This window comes from Sarcophilus harrisii, chromosome 4 (assembly GCF_902635505.1).
Source record: "Sarcophilus harrisii chromosome 4, mSarHar1.11, whole genome shotgun sequence".
NCBI lineage: Eukaryota > Metazoa > Chordata > Mammalia > Dasyuromorphia > Dasyuridae > Sarcophilus > Sarcophilus harrisii.
In genome coordinates this window covers 448,233,437-448,249,654 of record NC_045429.1, presented here as the reverse complement: position 1 = coordinate 448,249,654, position 16,218 = coordinate 448,233,437, and the positions used below count along the sequence as shown (strand labels likewise).

General features: G+C 56.3%; 1 protein-coding gene across 3 annotated transcripts in view; it reads right to left on the bottom strand.

Annotated features, from left to right (window-relative positions):
• Window positions 1-601: 601 nt before the first annotated feature.
• MLXIPL (MLX interacting protein like) overlaps window positions 602-16,218 on the bottom strand; it is a 28,795-nt gene continuing 13,178 nt past the window's right edge. For 2 of the 3 annotated variants that reach the window (XM_031967950.1, XM_031967952.1), the window contains 15 exons: window positions 15,415-15,497; window positions 15,079-15,168; window positions 14,722-14,766; window positions 14,184-14,385; window positions 12,598-12,678; window positions 8,833-8,993; window positions 5,988-6,483; window positions 5,570-5,637; window positions 5,304-5,445; window positions 4,867-4,979; window positions 4,660-4,779; window positions 3,937-4,064; window positions 3,686-3,809; window positions 2,183-2,312; window positions 602-1,959 (listed from right to left, as the gene is read on the bottom strand). In XM_031967950.1, the coding sequence (XP_031823810.1) occupies window positions 1,841-1,959; window positions 2,183-2,312; window positions 3,686-3,809; window positions 3,937-4,064; window positions 4,660-4,779; window positions 4,867-4,979; window positions 5,304-5,445; window positions 5,570-5,637; window positions 5,988-6,483; window positions 8,833-8,993; window positions 12,598-12,678; window positions 14,184-14,385; window positions 14,722-14,766; window positions 15,079-15,168; window positions 15,415-15,497 (2,102 nt within the window). In that variant the 3' untranslated portion in view covers window positions 602-1,840. The remainder of the gene's footprint in view (window positions 1,960-2,182; window positions 2,313-3,685; window positions 3,810-3,936; window positions 4,065-4,659; window positions 4,780-4,866; window positions 4,980-5,303; window positions 5,446-5,569; window positions 5,638-5,987; window positions 6,484-8,832; window positions 8,994-12,597; window positions 12,679-14,183; window positions 14,386-14,721; window positions 14,767-15,078; window positions 15,169-15,414; window positions 15,498-16,218) is intronic. The other variant, XM_031967951.1, reaches the window with a different exon arrangement.

Here is a 16,218-nt window from a genome sequence, read left to right as displayed (position 1 = left end):
AAGAGGTAGGATATTTCTAGGACAGATTATTATCCAATGTCAGATGTGACTACTCTTTTGATGTTTTTGCTCCTTTTTTTTTTTTTATCATCAAGAGAGGAGACTATCAATTTAGAGCTGGAAGAGACCTCAGAGGTCATTTAGCCCAACTCTCTGGCTTTACAGATGAGGACCCAATGAGATTAGGCGGCTTGCTCAAGGTAGTTATTGATCGCTAAGCTTAAGGCAGGATTTGAATCATTTCTTCCTGATTCCAGTATCAGAGAACTCTTCATCTGCCTCCTAGGTCACACTGACTGCCCTAAAAGGAAAAGCCAGCAGCCACTGGTACCACCCCCCTCCCCCCCCCATGCTGTCTTACAAGGCTAGCACAGACCTGCTTCACTTCAGAGATCAGACAAGGGTGGGGTTCAGTCCAAGGGGAAGGCAGAAATAACGGGGATGTGCAGACAAAAGGCATCAAGTGGGCATATTTCAATTAAATATACATTTTGTGGGAAGACAAGGTGTTCTCAGAGCTAGGGGGCAGGCAACCTCCAAGGGCCTTGTGGAATCAGGGCCTCACTTGACCCAATCCTGAACAAGAGGAGGCTGAGCCAGGTCCCGGCAGATTCTCACTTATTTTTATTGGACAAAAATTCTTCAGAAAATTCACACCCACCAGAAAGATGCCTGCTGTTCCTCGGATGATCAGGGGCTTCATTTGGGCCAAGCTCTCCTGGCTGTGTCTCCCTAGCCCAATCACCCTGGTCCCAGGGAGCTGTCCTACCATGGACCCCAAAGATGATGATTGCCAGGGGGAGAGAATGGGGCGATTGGTAACAAAGGCCCCTGGGACTTTAGCTGGGGCTCTCTCTCCTAGACATGCAGAGGTGGTCTCATTTAAAGAGCCAGAGAAGCATAGAGGAAGAAACAAGGAAAGAAGGGAATCTTTGTCCATCTGGAGTTGGAGGTTAGATTGGAGCAGGAGAGGGGAGGGTGGGTGAGCTTCCCTCCTTTTAGCCTAGTCCATGCCCTTCTTTTGCTCCCCACTTCTCCCTGGGCTCCTGGCAGAGATAACAGCACCTGGGATATCATCGGCAGCCTTCACACTTTATAGTGGAAAACTGAGGCTTAGGGGGACAAAGGACTTGTCCACATAGAAGGTCCCAGCAGCAATATGAAGGAACCCTGGGTGCTTGACTTTTTCTTTGTTTTTTCCCCTGGCACAGAACTATGCTTCAGAGCTGAAATGTGGGGGTAACCTTTGCCTTCTGGCCAGTGGCCGTGCTTGGAGACAGGAAGAGGGAGATGGTAGTTTGCAGTGGCCAGGGCTCCCTCCAGTTGCCTGGGGGGAGCTAAGGGGATGTACCATCTCCCTCCCCTCCCAATACAAATTAATCTTCACCTCTTTCCCTGGGATGATTCCCATTTGGGGGCTGAAATGAGGCACGGGGGAGATGAGGGATGGGAAAAGGGGAGATCAAGGGGTTACACAGTGGGATACACTAGTGACATCCCGGTGGGACACCCATTTGTAATTTCTCCATGGCTGGGTGGCTATCTATCATGGTTACAAATACCTACCATGGCGGTAGGGGAACAGGGCATGAGGCCAGACAAGCAGTCTGGTTATCTCCATGCTTCCCATACCCTACCACCCTCTTTCTCCCTGGGGTCTGCTTCCCCTCTCTCAAGGCTGGTGCAGCTTTTATGTTATGATCCTTGGTATATCTGTCTCCACCCTCTGACAGAAGGATTCTGGATCCTACATTCAGAAAAGAGGCACTGGGTGGGATGGGGAAAACCCCAAGTTGTCGAGATTCACAACTTAGGTCAGGCCAGGCTAGCTTCTGGACCCCTAGGAGGGGTTGCTGAGGTTGCCCTCTGTGACAGCTCGAGCAGCCTGCTCAGGGACACGGGCAGGGTCAGTCAGGATGCAGGTGGAGGTGCTCAGCTGGCGAAGGGAGCTCAGGACCGCTGGTGAGAGAAGGAGACAGCCATCTGTCAGATCATCCATGCCCGTCCTGCGCATGGCGTGGGGGAAGGAGCAGTGCTGGGTGCCGGGGGTGGAAAGGGCAGGTTCTGGGGTTTGATGGTTGGAGGGCTGTGATCTATGCAGTGGAGTGGGATGAAGGGAGTGGCGGTCGGGGAAGAAGGAAGGGTGTCTGGCCGGTAGTGGTGGTAGAGGGATTCGACCTACTAGGACGCAGGGCAGGCAGAGAACAATACTGGTCCAGCCAGGCCAGTGAAGTCTGGCGTAAGCTGTGTAGACTTGCTGTGGACACCATCCCATTGAAGGACTCAAACAAAGGCCGGATAAGGATGCTGAACTGGCAGCCCAGTGGGTTAAGGAAGATACATCTCAGGTAAGATTCCCCCTCTGTTCCACACAGCTACCCTTTCCTCACCATTCTGTGAGGTAAAGAGTGGAAATGCGGAAAGTGATTTCCAGGTCATAGAATTTAGAACTGGAAGAGATTTCAGAGACCATTTGGTTCAGCATGCCCCCCCAACCCCATTTTCCAGAGGAAGAAAATCCAGGGAAGTGATTTGCTCAAAGTGACAGGAAGGTCTTTTGCTCTAGTAGTTCCAGGCAGTGTGCTGAGAGGCTGGGAATACAAGGACAAAAGTGAGATGGGCCCTGCCCTCAAGAGCTTACATTTGGTTGATGCGGACAATATGGAAGTGTGCCCAAAATATATACCCTCCAAAATGAGTTATTTTGGAGGAATCAGGAAAAACTTCACGTAGAAGGAACTTGTTCCTTGTCCTCAGACAACTTACATTTTATGGGGAGCCAAAACTCATACCCAGCCTTTCTGACTCCCAAACCTGTCTTTGCCCTATTCCACACAGGCTGCCCAGGAATTCCCAGAATTCAGCCAAGTTTTGGCCTGTAAATAGTAGAGAGATATGACTCAATGGATGATGAGGAAGGAGAGGGAACAGAACAGGTCTCAAGTCAGAATTCAAAAAGTAGGGAGGAGAAAGGGACACCCACCAACCTGTTCCCACCATATCCTTGTGGAGAAAGGGTGGTGGATGAGAATGAGGGTGTCCCTATTCCACAGTTAGGGGGTGTAGGGAGAAGAGAGTGTTGCACTTGGGAGTCAGGAAGACCTGAATTTGACTCCGTCTTCATACACTAAATTTGTGAGCCTGGACAAGTCACTTAACCTTTATCTGCTCAGTTTGCTCATCTGTAAAATGGAGATAACCTCTAACTCCCACGATTTTTGGTAAGACCAAAGGAGATAACATGGAGAGTGCCTCAAAAGTCTTAAAATAGTTTTAAGCTAAACTGGGTCACCCTGTATATTAAATGCTTGGTAAACCTTAAAGCACTATATAAGTGCTAGTTATTGCTGTTGTTATTCCCAGTAGCTAGTGCTTAGTAATTATTTGAGTTAACAAGTCAATATACCTCTGTCAAGCAGTTAATATGCGCCAGGTACTGTCCTAAGCAATGAAATAATGAATAATTTAAGACTAGGGACAACGCTGGGCTTCCAGTGGGGCTGAAGGGTCAGTGCCGCCCACAGCCCAACTCCATCCCTGCACATCTTCCACAGGTCCTTAGATGGAGTCATCAGCTCGGACCCATAAAGCCCAGGTATTCCTCCCCTCCAGGTCCTGGAGGTTGGTTCTGGGGCGTTTCTTAGAACCCTCTGACAACGGGGTCTTTCTGCTCGGAGAAGGATACGACCCAGAATTTCCAGTTGTGCAGGGTGCGAGCCCGGACATAGTCATCAAACATGTCCCTCATCAGGTCAAAGCGCTGGTGGGTGATGGGCACGCCCGTGGCGGGTAGCTGCTGCTGGCAGAGGCTGTAGGCCCCAAGGGAAGAGAGGGGGTCAGGGCGGCCTGCCAGGGCGAGCGGCCGGCCCCTCTGCAGCCTCGCCTGCCCGGCCCAGCTTCCCACTCCCTCCTGCCCTCGGCTGCTAGTCTCCCTACTTGATGGCAGTGTTGAGTTCCTCAATCTGGTCCCGCAGGTGCTGGGCCTCTTCCTGCATCGCTGCCCGCTCCTGCTGCAGCATCACAATGTATTCCGCCGTCTTCTGCAGAGTCATGGCCTTGCTCACCTGCAACACGGGGCCGAAGCAAAGGGCTATGGGGGACCTTCCAGGAGCACAGGAGGCCCCTGGGGTGGGAGCTCGCCTCTCCTTGACTCATTAAAATAATAGTGTATTAAGCATGCATTGAATGCAAGGCACCATGCTGATGTCGGGCGCACAAAAATTCAGGGAGACCATCTCTGCCTTCACAGAATTTCTCTCTTGTTGGCCTGGGAGGAGCGACATGGACATACCCATGATTCCAATGAGAAATTCAACAGACGCACAACAGAGTCTGCAGCATGAAGGAAGGAAGGAAGGATGGACGGGTGGGGGGTTGGATGTATGTCTGTGTGTATATATATATATATATATATATATATATATATATATATATGGATGGGTAGATGTGTAGATGGGTGGGTGGGTGGCCCAGAATAGGGAGAACAACTAGGTCATTAGGCAGTAATTTGGAGGCGGAATAGTAATTCCTGAGCCTGGTTCTGGCATTAGAGGCTTTAGGTTCAAATTTTGCCCCCTCCAACACTCCCTGTGAGACTGGGTAATGACTTCTCCAGGCCTCCATGTCCTCCTCGGGGGTCCGGGGCAGGCACTCGCTCACCTTGAGGCTGGGCTGGGCACTGAGTGTGCTCACCAGCCCGCGCAGGGTTTCAAATCCCAGCTTGATGTTGAAACGCCGCTTCTGCTCTGCTGAGATGTGAGTGATACGCCGGTTCTCCGTCTGCAGGGGAGGGGCCAGGGTTACCTGGAGGGTCCCTGGAGGGAGGAGGCTGGGGAAGGGAAGGGCAGGAGGGGGAAGCGGCCCCACCTTGGTGTCCGGGCGCGTTCTGCCCAAAGTGGGCTGTGGGGGAGAGATCCGCGTGCCCAGCCCCGCTGGCCCAGGCATGGGAGGCAGCTCCCCAGACAGACGCCGCTCATTCCCTGCGACAAGACAGAAGACAGTGTTCCCGAGCCTCGGCATCTCCCACCCTTGCCACCCTTCAGTCTGTCTGTGGCTGCTGCCCCACGTCCCCTCTCCTGCTCTTGCCTGACCAGGGGCAGGATTTCCCGGCCTGCCCTTTCCCATGTGTATCCTCTTCTGCTTAGAAGGCAAGCTCCCCTGGGCAGGACGACGTTGCCTTTCCCTTTGGGACGCTCCGCACTCGGCCCTCTCCTTCAGTAGGTGCTCACTCTGTACTAGCTTTCCCATTCCCTCAGTAACTCTCTCCTTCCCAGCCTCTACCCGCTGGGTCCGCCCGTGCTTACCGGGCGCTGGAGGTGAGAGCTTCTCTGCTTTGGGCACCACTAAGGGCCCGGGAGCAGCCAGAGTTATGGGGGTCAGGGGGGGCTGGGGCTGGGCCAGAGGCGGGGAGTAGAAAGCACAGGGGAAGTCCGGGGGTCCTGGCTTCTGGAGGAAGATGAGGAGGAAGGCTTGGTCAGAGGGGAGGCTGACCCGGGACCACTCCGTGCACGTGCGGGTCCCTCCCCATCTCTGTGACCGGCAGCCTGACCCCCCCAACGGCCTCTCTTACCGGGGATCCAGAAGGCCTGAGGGCAGTGCTCGAAGGGAGTGGCGCTTCCAGCATTTGCTCTGGCTTGGCTGAAGAGGAGGGTGAGCAGTGAGAGGTGAGAGAGATCCCTGCCCAGGGCCAGTCTTTGCCCCCGCCCTCTCTTGTCTTGACTCTTAGCAGGATCCACTGGGCTGAGCACGGGACACTTTCTGAGCCCCAAGCAGCCAAAACTACCTCTGGAGATGGGGTCTTCTTTCAGTCCTCAGTTGTCCCTTTCCTTTCCACGGTCCCCAGCCCTCTGGCTTCCTTCCCTTGCATCCCTTCAACACTCCCTAAGGGGGGGTCCCTGCCCTTTCCAGCTCCTCCATTTCCCAACCCCCTTTCTACCAACTCTACTTCTTGCCCCCATTCCCTCCTATTTCCCCAGGGTCCCCCTTACAAGCAGTGAGCAGCTGTGTGAGGCAGGGGTTGGATGCCCCAGCCAAGGCCGGGGGGCTGGGCCTTCGCATCCGAGGGACTGGTGTGGGAGGCTTGCTTTTGAGCCGTGGCCGGGGCACGGCAAATTGGGGCTCACAGCAGGGCTCTGGGTATCCTGAAGGAAGGAGCTCCAGGGGGAAAGGGGATGGGGAAGGACCAGTGTTGGGGTGAGTCAGGGGGAAGTTTGTGGTGGTGGGGAGCGGGGGAACTGCTGGAGGGGGTACTGTATTAGGGAAGGGAAATCTGGGCGGATACAAGCAGTCCTCTTGCATCAGGAGAGGGGAAGGGGCCAGGGGCGAGAAGGGGGCAGAGGGACAGGGCTCCAGGCCCGGTACTTTGGTGGGAGTAGGGAAATGGAGGAGGGACTGGGGGGGCTTGGCCTTGGGGTCTTCCGGCAGGAGGAAGTCGGGGCTCAGGAAAGTTGGTGAGTCCAGGGGTCCAGAGCAACTGCTTCGAGCCTGAAAGAAGGGCAAAAAGTTCAGTGGCCGAGGGAGCCCCTTCCCCCATCATCTCCTTCCACTCAGGAGCAACTTTTATGGAGAGCTCTATGCTGGGCACAGTGAGGGGACAGGAGAAGGAGAGACAATGCTGCCATTTGGAAGCCCCAGGCTAAGGGCCCTCTGAAGGGGGAGGAAGGCTCCCAGCCCTGGGCCAGCTGGTCTCTGGATGTGAAGGACAGGACCTTTGAGTTGGCAAAGCATATCATTAGAACCCAGTAAGACAAAGAGACAGCCTAAGTGCTAAGGAAACGCACTGGGGGGAAGGAGATGGGGCCACTGGGCCCGGGCAGAGGAGCGGGAAATCCTGGTAGGCAAAGGAGACTTCCTGGAGGCAGGGGTTTTAAAAGGGGATTTCACAAGCCCGAGAGCCAAGGTCTAACAAGGCTGGTGGGGGGGGGGCAGGGGCAGAGAGGAAGGGATACGAAAGCAGCCGACGCAGAATGAACAAGCACTTCCCAGGGAAGGAGACGTCTGCCAGGCCGGGGCTGGGGGGTGGGAGGGAGATGTCTCAGCTCTAGCAGAAGCTTTGTTTTACAGGGAAGTAAACTGAGGTGCAGAGAGGTGAAATGATTGGTCCCCGGCAGCCCAGTTAAGTGTCCGGGAAGGGATTTTACCCCAGGCCTTGCTGCTAGTTCTATCACACTTTGCAGCCACTTTGTGGCTTACAGGATGTAAGCTCTCTGATGTTTCACTTTTTGTCTTCACACCCCTAGGACTCACTCAGCAGTCACACAGTGCTGGGCACACAGTAGGTGATTAATAAGTGTTTGTTAATTAATTGACTGAGTACCCTCCTCCCTATCACCACTGCCATCACCCCCATTCAGATATCCATAACCTCTTGCCTTTAACATAGCAACTCCCTAAGTGGTTTTTTATTCAGTCTCATGTCCAAGGAAAGGAAGGAGGGGGACACGCACTTATTATGCACCAGGTATTTTCCTAAGTTTTGGAGATAAAAAGAAAAAGCACCACTAGCGCCAGTCCTCAAGGAGCTTACATTTTCAGGTGGGAAGGACATGTACCCCTTTAGTCTATGCCAGATACACCAAGAAGAGCTGGAGGAAGCCCTCGGGCAGAAGGTGGGACTCGAAGGGGAGCACATTAGAAGGCCTGGCGATGGAGATAGAGCCGGGGATGAAGGCACAGTGGTCGCCTATATTTCTGCAGGGCTTCAAGCTTCAGAGCCCTCTGCAGCCCAGCTTTCCCTCGCATTCAGAACCTTGGGTTCTGGAATCTCCTAATTTTATGACCCTGGGCAAGTCCAAGAACCTCTTGGAACCTCGGTATCCTCCTCTATAATATGGGAATTTTGATCACGATGACCCCAGAACCACTGACCTAAGTGTCATGCTGAGAAAAGGGGCTCATAGATGGCCAAGAATTCCACAAATGATGTGACTTCTCCCCAGCTCCAGGCAAGCCCTTCCCCAGACATGTCGTGTTTGTTTCAGCCCCCATAACTGCTCACACTTTCCCCACCTCCTTTCTCTGAATCTCTCCCTGCCCATTTTTTGGGCCAGCCTTCAAGGCTCAGCTCAAGTTCCGCCACCTCTGGGAAACCTGGGATCATCCCAGCTTTTGAGGATGGTACCAGCTTCCCCCAGCATGGCCTGGACCATCCGGTGACACAGGGCCTACCTTATTTATTTCACATAATCTGGGACTTGGGGGAGTCTCCTTGGCGTCCCCCATGGTCTGGCTGGGGATGGAGTTTGTAGGTTATAGGAATAACGAGCAGTAAGAGCAGCAAACATTTGAATCATGCTTACTGGTGCCAGGCACTGTGCCAAATATTCACAGTTATTGTACAATATTTCAGAGTCTGATTCTTTTTGTACAGCAAAATAACAGTTTGGGCATGTATACTTATTGTGTATCTAATTTATATTTTAATATATTTAACATCTACTGGTCATCCTGCCATCTGGGGGAGGGGGTGGGGGGTAAGAGGTGAAAAATTGGAACAAGAGGTTTGGCAATTGTCAATGCTGTAAAGTTACTCATACATATAACCTGTAAATAAAAGGCTATTAAATAAAAAAAAATGACAAAAAATATTCACAATTATGATCATATTTGATCCTCTCAACCACTCGGGGAGAGAAGGGTTGTCCCCTTTTTACAGATGGGGAAACTGAGGCAAATAGTTTAGGATCATTTAGCTAGGAAGTATCTGAGGCTACAGTTGAACTCGAGTCTTCTTGCTCCCACTGGGCCTTTTAACTGAATGAGTGTGAGAATAACAAGACGTTAAGGGCTGAGATGAGGAGTTTGGGGGGGGAGGAGGTGGGAACACTCACTCACCTGTAGGCGGCTGCCCAGGAGAAGGGGCACCCCCGGGGGGGCCGCCGGGGATTCTGGTGCCAGGAACCCGCCGCTAAACAGAGGGTCGGCCATGGGGCTAAAGCTGGGGGGCTCTGGGAAGCTCACAGGTGTCGATGGGGGCCGGTGGTTGGTGAAGAAATCTGTAAGTTAAGACAGGACAGGCAAGTCAGGGGGCACGGGGGGAGGGGGCTTCTCTTTCCTTGGTGACCCTCTCTGCCACATCCCACCTAGGAGGCCTTGGAGAGGGACGGAGGCCTCAGTGCCCCCAAGAAGCCCGTTGGGGAAGGTCTCTGTGTGGCCGTGGGTGGCTGTGTTTTTACAGTAGATTGTGAAACTGGGAGAGTTTCTGTCTCACTCATGGGGGAAGCGGCTCTGGGGTAGGGTGGGGTGGGCTGGGCTAGAGGAGAGGGCCAAGACCCCCGGAAATGGCCCTCCCAGGGGTGCCCTATTGCCCAGCCCGTGACCCCTGTTCCTGGGCAGGGTTCTGCCATTCTGGTTGGGAGAGGGAAGGGAAGTGAGAGGTCAGAGAAGGGGGAGTCCGTGAACTGGACAGTGAGGGTACAGAACACCAGGGAGGGGCAGGGCGCCAGTGGGTGGAGGGAGAGAAGGGGGCAGGGGCAGCCCCAGCTTTGGCCCTTGTGGGGGTTGTGTAAGCTGGAGGCTATTCTGGTTTTGGGAAGCAGCTGCCTGTGGCTTAACCACATCCCGAGGGCTTTCCGAAGCGCCCGCTGCCGACTGCCTGCCCCCCTGCCCTCTTCCCGGCACCTTTCTCTGGCCCTGACCCTGCTGCTGGTACCCTGGCCCAGTCCGACTGTGGACTGGAGGGGCTGGAAGCCTGGAGAAGGACTGACAGCGACAGAGATTGAGGGATGGAGCCTCTTTCTCTCTCTTCCCCAGAGGACAAGGTGGGGGTGGGCTAGGCCCTTTCTCTATGGGTAAGGAGCCCCCCCCCCAGGAAAGCTCAGACAAGGAGGGGCTACCGGCCCTCCCGATCTCAGAGCAGCCTTTCTACATCTCGGGAGCTGATGGATCCCATGCAGACAATGGATGAAAGTGGCCCCTCACCCCCTCTGAGCTAACTAGGCACCCAAGGTGGGGAAGCAGAGACAAATGGCCCCGTCCCTCCCTTTCAGGCTTCCAGGAGCCATGGTCCCATACACCTCCAAGGCTGCAGACAACCTGAACCCGTCAGCTCACACCTTTTCCAGCCTTTCCCCCAAGGGGCCACAGTAGCCCTCAAGGACTCGGCCATCCACCTGCGCCCCCATTGCTCCTGAATGGAGAGCACTGAGCTCCCATCCCCTGCCACTGAGCCATCTCCGCTAGCAAGCCCGATACCCCGCATCGATTCTCCATCTCCCCCCCAGGACTAAGTCCCACCCATGAATGGGCTCCTTGCCCGAACATTGCATTGTAGCCTCAAGCCCACGAATCCCAAGACCTCCCCCCTGTTTGTAAGCTCCCCCCTCTGTCCCCGATATAACCCCAAGCCCCCCCGCACCCCAAGCGGAGTGTGTCCCTCCCCATCACCAAAGCCCCATGGGTGACCCTGAGCCCATCCCTGGTACTCCCCACACCCCCAGCCCCAATGCCCCGTCCTGGGCCCAACCTTCGGGTAGGGCACCAACTGCTGTTGGTCCCTGCTCCAGACTGTCCTCAAGCACAAAGCCGGGCCCATCTCTCCCCTGCTTGGGAAGTTCCCAGGAGATGCAGGCCCCCCGGCCGGGCGTTCCGGCTCCGGCCTCGATTTCTAGGTTTGTTTCCCATTCTTGCTCCTCACACTTTACGCACTGGTTCCTCCCCACCGGAGGTTCTGGTCCTTTGTGTCTGCTGGACCCTCTTTTCCCTGCTGCCCCTTAGCCCCCGGGTTCCTTCTTCTTGCACGAGGCTTTCTCTGGTCTCCCCAGCTTTTTGTGCCCCCACCAAATCTCCTTGACAAAAGGGGTTTGCTTAGCTGTGAATATAAGCTCCTTGAAGGCAGGGAGTCTTTCCTTTTTGACTTTGGCTCCCCAGCACCTAGTACAGGGTTTGGTATACAATAGGGGTTTAATAAATGCCTGTAGAAGTTAATGAAATCCTTGACACTAGAACCTCCTTTTCTGGCCCTGGGCCCCGACCCAGACACCAAGACTCCATTCTCAAGTCCGAGCTCCCTCCTCCCAGCACTGAGCCTCCAATATCTCCAGTCACTGAAGCATCCTCCCTGTCCGTGAGCCCTGGGCCTCTGCCTGTTTCTCTGCTAGTGAACCCAAGTCCCCTCCTCAGTACTGAACTGTCCTCCCTGTTCTGGAGTCTCTGGCATTCATGAAATCTCTCCCAACAATCTGGGTCCAGCATTAAGCCCAACGCCCATCATTTAGTCTCCAGCTACAAAGGCAAGAACCAAAAACTGCTCTGACTCGAGGTACTCTGGAGGCCCCCGAAGCCCCTGTCCTCGTCCCCAGCCCGGTACCGGGCCCCCTCAGCTCCGGGTCCTTCTGGAGGGACCCACATGGAGGCCGCCCGAGCCGGACTCCTCACGCCCTCCGTTCAAGCTCTCCGTGCCCAGCCTCCTCTCTCTCAGCCTCCCAGGGTGGAGCGGTCTCCCCTTCTCCCCTCACCTTCCATGACCTGGGAAAGTTTGCGGGCAGCCTCTTCCTACCTGGTTTCCGGGTGTCCATTCCCAGCCAGGGCTGTCCCCAAGCAGGGCCAGCCTGCTCCCCGAGCCCAGCCGTCGCCACTTCTGCCTGAGGCAGCCACCTCCCCTCTCCCCATGGCTGGCCCGGCAGGCATGGAGGCACGGGCTGCTTCCTCATTCCCAGATCCCCATTGGCCCCTGCTTCTTGAGTGGCAGATGCAGAGAACCTGTGGGGAGCAGCGGGGACACCAGCCCCATCTCAGCTCTCCCACCGCCCCCCCTGTGCCGGAGACTCCGGGGAGCCTCGGCGCTGCCCGTAGACAGGATTTCATCCCTGGTTTAGGCTTATTCCCGTCTCCCCCAGCTCGGCTCTGGTCCCTTGCCCTGGAGCCCAGTATTGAATTCCAAGCCCTCCCCCCCACCTCAGGGCACTGAAGTGCCGTCCTATGCTGAGCCCCCACTCCCAGGCTAAGTCTTTCTTCCTCTCGGAGGCTCCATCACTGAACCCCATTCTCCGCACTGAGAATGTCCCCTCAGAGCTGCACTTCCCCACCTGAAACCGCCCTCATCTGCTGCAAGAAGCCTCTGTTTCAACCTGGCCCCTCAGCCCTGACTGAGCCACCATTCTCATCCCTGAGCCCTTGGCCCCAGCCCCGAGTCCCCATCCTCAGCCTTTGCACTGGGCCCCCATCTCCAGCTCTAACATTGACTCCCCCATCTTCGGCCCCAGCCTTGAGCTCTTCAGTCCCAGCCTGGACCCCACCCCATCCTCAGCCCCACCTCTGAGCCCCCACCCTCAGCCCAGCTCTGGGCCTCTCCCAGAATTCAGACCCCACCTGGCAATGAAATCCTAGCGCAGCCTGAGGGAGCCTTCATCCCTGACGCCGAACTGTCCCTCGGACCGAACCTTCCTCCTCAGCACTAAGGCCGGGTCCTGAGCCTCCCTGACTCGGTGATCCCTCCCGGGCACTTTGGTCTGAGGGCTCCCTTCCCCAAAGCATCAGAGGCTCAGAAGAAACCTCTGCAGATGTCTCTGGGGCCCCAAGGGGGGCTTTGGCTACAGCCACGGTCCTGCTTCAGGACATCCCCTCCCCCATGGTGGCTCTCTGGCCCCTGGCCCCTCTCACCTGAAATGTCCATGAAGTCGTCCAGGCTGGGCTGCAGGGGGGTCAGGTCCGGTTGGATCATGTCGGCATTGCCAATGTAGGCTGGGGGGAGGGCAGAGGCAGCGTCAGGAGAGGTTGGAGGAGGCCCGGCCGGCCACGCCGTCTCAGAGCCTCTCGGCAAGGGCTCCCCTAACACCCTCCCAGGGGTCTCACGGGATCCCTGAAGCCCAGGACAGGGAGTGGCCTCGGAGGCCACCTGGTGCAAGCCCCCACTGACCAATGCTCCCTCTCTGTCCCTCCGCAGGGACCATCCGGCCAGTGGGAGGCCTGGGCCAGGGAGGGAGGTCGTGGCGTACAACTCAGCAGCACAAGCCGCAGCCTTGGTCGGGCAGGAGGCAGGCCAGGGGGCCTCCGAGATCCCTCTGTCTCCGAGAGTGGGTGACCCCGTGAGGACCCAGGCCCTTCCCCTTGTGGGGTGGGCACGCTGGATCTTTTGGTCCTGGTAATGCCCTCTGGGGCCAAGCAGGACAAGCCCAATCCTACACCGTGGCATGTCCCCCACCCTTGTCCCCGCCCCCGGCCTGCTCCGGACTAAACGTCGGCCACGTCTCCTGGGACATCTCGGCCCCTTCTGCCCATCCGTCTCCCTTCTGCTCACTCCTAGAGTCCTTCCCTAGTGGGCTCATCTCCAGCCCCCTCTGCCAGGTCTCCTCTCCGATCCTTTCTCCAATGAAGCTCTGCCCCTTCCTACCAGTGTCCTTTTAGAAGCCATTTATTCCAACCCCCCTTGTTACAGATGTGGAAACTGAGGTGCAGACATCCTAGTGTGGGATACTCGGCTGAAAGGCGACGGATAGCAGAACAGGCCCTGGATTTGGAGTCTGACGACCCGAGTTCAAATCCTGACTGTGTGACTTTGGGCAAGTCAGTGCAAGGCTTGGGGCCTCAGTTTCCTTATCTGCAAAATGGGGGCTGGGGATTCCAGTTCGAGAGTTATGGTCCTTCAATCCAGAAGTGAATTCACTTCCCTGCACTTCACTATCTTTATCTATAACATGAGGGGACTGGACTAGGTGGTTTCTGACTTCTTGTCCTGTCCTAGGTCTATAAGCCTATTGGGAAGTTGTAGCGGCCACTCAGTTCATGGATTTAATCCATTCACCCAAAAGCCAAGAGGGTTGAAGTAGGTGACCTCCCAAGTCCCTTCTAGTCTGCATCTGTGACCTTGTGTTCCTGAAGTCTCTCTGTGCCTCAGTTCCCCCTCTGTAAGACAGAGGAGTTGCATTATACGGCCTCCAAGTCCCTTCCACCTCCACATCTGAGATCCTATGATCCTGAAGTCACAAGCTCTCTGTGCCTCAGTTTCCCCCTCTGTAAGACAGAGGAGTTGCATTATATGGCCTCCAAGTCCCTTCAGCTCCACATCTGAGATTCTATGATCCTGAAGTCACAAGCTCTCTGCGCCTCAGTTTCCTCCTTCAGAAGGAGGCACTGCGAGGGCCCTTTCAGATCTACACCTGCCATCGCTTTCCTCTCAGAACCCCAGCTCGCCGCTCCCAGTGGGCTTTGCCCCAACACCGGAAGCCGCCGGAGCCCGGGCTTCTCACCATCATCGGGAGGCAGCTGGAGCGGGGCGGGACTGGGCTGGGTCATGGTGAAGAGTGTGTCAGAGATGTCGGACAGGAAGCAGTCGAGGTCGAGGAGCTGCCGGCCCCCTGGCTCTTCTTCGGTCCCCCCCAGCAGCACTGGCACCACACTGGAGAAGAGCTGCTCGCACCATCGTTCTGGTGGCCTCCACCCCCCCTCCGCCTGGGGAGACGGCACCAACCAGCAAGCCGGCGGGACGGGGGTCAGCCTACTGTCCGTCCCTGCCCCCCACTCCCACCCCCCGCTTAGAGGGATGGCTCCAATCATGGATCCTGCAGAGGGTGGGGGGACTGCTCCGAGGCACAGCCTCCCCTCCCGCCAGCTGGGAGATGGCCCGGCCCGGGGTCCCCCATTCCCTACTCCCATGATCCTTCTCTCTGCCCCCGCTTCCATCTCCTTGTGATACTTGGGAATTTTCTTTTAAATCCCACTCCCTTCTTCAAATAAAGTCTTCCCTCCCTCTTCCCCCACTCTTCCTTGTTCCCTGGAGCCACCTACCTGCTTGGGGGCCAAGAGGTCCCCTTCCCTGCTGGATTTTCGGAGCTGCAGGGACACACAGAGGGTTGGATCCCACCAAACATGCCCTCCACCTTCCCACCAGCAGGAGCCCCTGTCCCCGGGGGCCCGGCTCCGGGAGGAGGGAGGACATGGAGGCATCACATAGCCACTAGGTGGTGCTGCAAGGCTGGCTGGAGAGAAAGGGATTGCCTTCCAGGGAAGGGAAGGGGGGGGGGGGTGTCTGGGAAGGTGGGGAAGGGCAGCAGGAGCTGGGGCTCCCACCCCGAGCAGCTGGGGGGGGGCGCGTCCTGGAGGGACCAGGCTCTGGCTGCTGGGGGGAGGCCCCGTCCCACTCACCCGCTTCTTGTAGTAAATCCGCCACTTGTGGTACTCTCGCATGACAACTTCAATCCTCCGCTTCCAGTAATTCCCCTCCAGCACCACAGCCTGGGAGGGGGAGGACGGGCCTGGGAAGGGAGGCACTGAGGCCCAAGGCAGGGCCATCCCAGGAGCACCTTCCCAGTTCCCTTCCCCCCACCTCAGCCGGCCCCACTCTGTCCCTGCCGCCCCAGTTAAGGTAGCCCAGAGTCAGGCTGGCCTGCAGGGAAAGTTGGGGCAGGTTATACCAGTCACCCTTGGGGGAGAGGTTTGGGGCTGGAGGAGCCCGCTCTGCGGGGGGCCCCTCTCAAATACCTCTGGTTTCCGGTGCTCATCAGCCTCGGATCCCTGCAGAGGGGTCACAAAGCCACAGACGGGGCTCTTCCTCCGCTGGACATCTAGGAAGGAGGTTGGCCAAGTCAGGCCTCGAGAGGCTTCTGTTCTCCCGGCCTCCCTCCCCGGGATACTCCCAATGAGCAATGGAAGCCGCTCATTAACAATTACAGCATCATCCCAGGCTCAGTTCCAAGCCCTCCTCCTCTAGGAAGGCACCCAGATTTTATCCTCCATCTTTTTTCCTCCTGAGGCAATTAGGATTAAGCGACTTGCCCAGGGTCACACAGCTAGGACCCGTTAAGTATCTGAGCCCAGATTTGAACTCCTGAATTCAGGGCTGGTGCCCTATCCACCGCGCCACCCAGCTGCCCCATCCTCCACCTTTTGGGTCATAGCATCAACTGTGCGTCCCCTTCATTTCACAGAAAGCCCTGGGTTCAGGCCCTTCCTCTACCACAGCCTAGCCCTGTAATGCTGGGTAACCAACCTTTCAGTATTCCCCAGGACTATAAACTTCAAAACAGTTGCCGAGACGCAGCCGTTAAAGTAATTCCTCTCTAGTAATCCCCCATAATACTTATGGAACCATAGACTCGATCAGAAACAGATCATTCTGCTGTCTCGGCTGTTATGAATTATTTTTGTGTGCACGTGTGTGCGTGTGTGTATCTCCAGCTGGAGGAGAAGCCCCTCAAGGCCAGGGTCCAAAGGCCACGGTTCCTGGAGCTCCCTTAGGCGACCCAGGGCCATGCCCCAAAGGACACTCAACGGATGCTTGATGAA